Source organism: Montipora foliosa, chromosome 9, assembly GCF_036669935.1.
Source record: "Montipora foliosa isolate CH-2021 chromosome 9, ASM3666993v2, whole genome shotgun sequence".
Taxonomy (NCBI): domain Eukaryota; kingdom Metazoa; phylum Cnidaria; class Anthozoa; order Scleractinia; family Acroporidae; genus Montipora; species Montipora foliosa.
Genome location: NC_090877.1, coordinates 41,606,443 through 41,608,942, shown reverse-complemented (window position 1 = coordinate 41,608,942; position 2,500 = coordinate 41,606,443). Strand labels below are relative to the sequence as shown.

Genomic DNA, 2,500 nt, shown 5'->3' with positions numbered 1-2,500 from the left:
ATTTTAGAGGGCAAACGAAGAGGATTGTGATATTTTTGAAAGTAGCCATTGGCTATTCGCCCTTTCTTCAGGGTCTGTAGAATGCGGACTTAAATAACCGTTTTAAATACTAGCCCCTAAATCATTTATAAAATCAGTGCTTTAGACCAAATCACAAAGCATAGTGCTCTATACATCACAAGATCTAAGACGGATAGTTCCAAACTAATTCTTCCGGGTACGAATTGTCTGGATACGCGCCTCGTTGGCTATTTATCATCTCATATCCAACGCGCGCTCATGGAATAATTGTTAATTAGGCTAGATTAACGAAAGTCACCACCAACCCTCCTCATGTCTTTTTCCTCTGAACTTTCCTTTAAGCGTTATGAGAACAAACAATTTCCAAGTCGAACCACAGAGTAAATCATCGTTTTTACATGAGGGAGCTCTCAAAAATATGATCATTACCTCCTCTGCTTTGTATAAAGTAATCTGAGAACCGTTTTATTCCTTTTTAGCATTGCTTTTTTTTCCGGAATAGAGCTGCATTGTTTGTTTCGAAAGGGAACTCGTTAGATGGGGCGAAGTGTTCTTAATTCCGTGACATCGGTATAGGTTTTCGAGAGAGGGCATAATCACCGTCACTTGTCCAAAATATAGTAGATGAATCCTTTCTGGTTTATTACTTGTCTTTTAGGTGGGTACCATTTGGGACCAAAAGGAACGGATCTTTCGCAACTTAGCTCACCTTATGGGTCCCTGGGATGACCCGGTCTTGGTCCATCGCTGGGTACACGGCAAGGAATTTGATGTAAAAATCATGTGGGTGGATCCCATCAACGTAGTGACCGGAGTTTACGAAATGAAAGTCATTGAGAACTGGGTGGTGTCCTTCCACAAACCCACCTTCAAAAAACCCATGCGACCAGGAAAATGGACAATTAAAATGATCTTCACAAACAAAGGCGAAGACATGGTTATCGGGCAAACGAGTTTTCTTATCATACCAATGTCGTTTTCCAAAGGCGAACCAATCAGCCCTCAGGATGCCATGGCTGCTAACAATGGTCCCCCTGGGGGGATCTACAACACGAATGATTTCTTAATCGAGTTTGATCGCGAAGCGAACAACACCGAGGCGCTCGCGAAACGAGCTGCCGTAAATTCCCGAAAAGCGGGGGCCGACCTAGACGGTTGGGTGGACAGCGAAGTTGATTATTTTTGGACGGTAGAGTCGTCTTGCTCACTTAGTGGACAAATTCCTGAATGCACAGGCATTCCACTTTGTGAATCGACTTCCTGGAGTTCAAGGTCGCCGGATCCAAAGTCAGAATTAGGCAAAGTTAAACCTAATGGAAGACTGAGATAATGCTAGTTCTTTCTTAGGTATTTTAGAATTTTTAAATTATTATTGGAATTTTCAACAGATATCGCACGATGGGTGGTACTTTGTAAATACAAGCAAACACGTTAAGAAAGTTGCATTCAAAAAAGTTATCTTTGAGCGTCGCCTTTCACTCGAAATTTAGCAGAAAATACCAATTTAAACTTCAGACTTCATTACAAGTGCGGGAACAAGTTCTCAAGATCACTTCGCTTATTGTAGATAGTCGGTTGTTTAAATCAGTTCTTAATATTGGTCGCTTCTTTTGACTTGGTAACTTAGAAACCAGGAGTGAGAGTTCTGTGGACGCGACTTCTTTGAAATACGATAATCGCTCCCCAATCTAATAGCGACATTTAAATTAAAGAATGAATGCGACCGCCAATGCGACTTTTCTGTCCTGAGCATGTGTTTTTGCTTTGTGACGTTTGACTGACTGGGGTAGGGATAAGGACGGCCGTATGGTAACGTCCTTGCCTCTTCACCCTTGCGTATCCGGGATCGAATCCTGAGCTCTTGTACACGAGCGGAGATCTGTCGATCTTATTCCGAGGGTTTTTCGCCAGATACTCTGGTTTTCCTCCCTGCGTAAAATCGACTTCCAGCTTATCCCATCTCGCTGTGGTGCTGTGATCCAAGGTCATGCATGGGTCGTGTTCTGGTGCCGCACCCTTAGCCGGTGTCACAGCTCCTTCGGTCCTACGTCGTCATCTAGAACCCCATTTACACGCGCTAAAAATCGGCACGGCAGGGCACATTTTTGGCACCGTGCTGCCCATTTTTGGGCACGGCACTCCCAAATTTTCCACGTGTAAACGTAGCGGTCCCAAATGAAATGTGGCACCAGTGATCTTTGTTTTGAATTCGCACATTTCTTGTCAATCTTTAAAACACTTGAAAGAAAAAAAAATTAACAAAACTAAAAACCCTGCACCATCTTCCATGGCACCATAATGATATACGGTACCAAAACAATATCGTGTGCTATAAGAGCTACATATTACGCAAAGATAACTTGAATCTCCTGGAAGACAAAACGCCGCTCAGTTGATAATTATACTTCGCTGTGTTACTGCACTACCACACGTACGCAAGGCGTGCCTATTCTTTGGATTTCCTGTTGGTTGTTATTGC

At 43.0% G+C, this 2,500-nt stretch overlaps 1 protein-coding gene across 1 annotated transcript in view; it reads left to right on the top strand.

Moving 5' to 3' along the window:
• The window catches only part of LOC137970892 (xylosyltransferase 1-like), a 17,131-nt gene extending 15,382 nt beyond the window's left edge, over nt 1-1,749 (top strand). The window contains 1 exon segment of the mRNA XM_068817531.1: nt 680-1,749. Coding sequence (XP_068673632.1) covers nt 680-1,351 — 672 coding nt within the window. The 3' untranslated portion in view covers nt 1,352-1,749.
• The last annotated feature ends 751 nt before the right edge of the window (nt 1,750-2,500 follow it).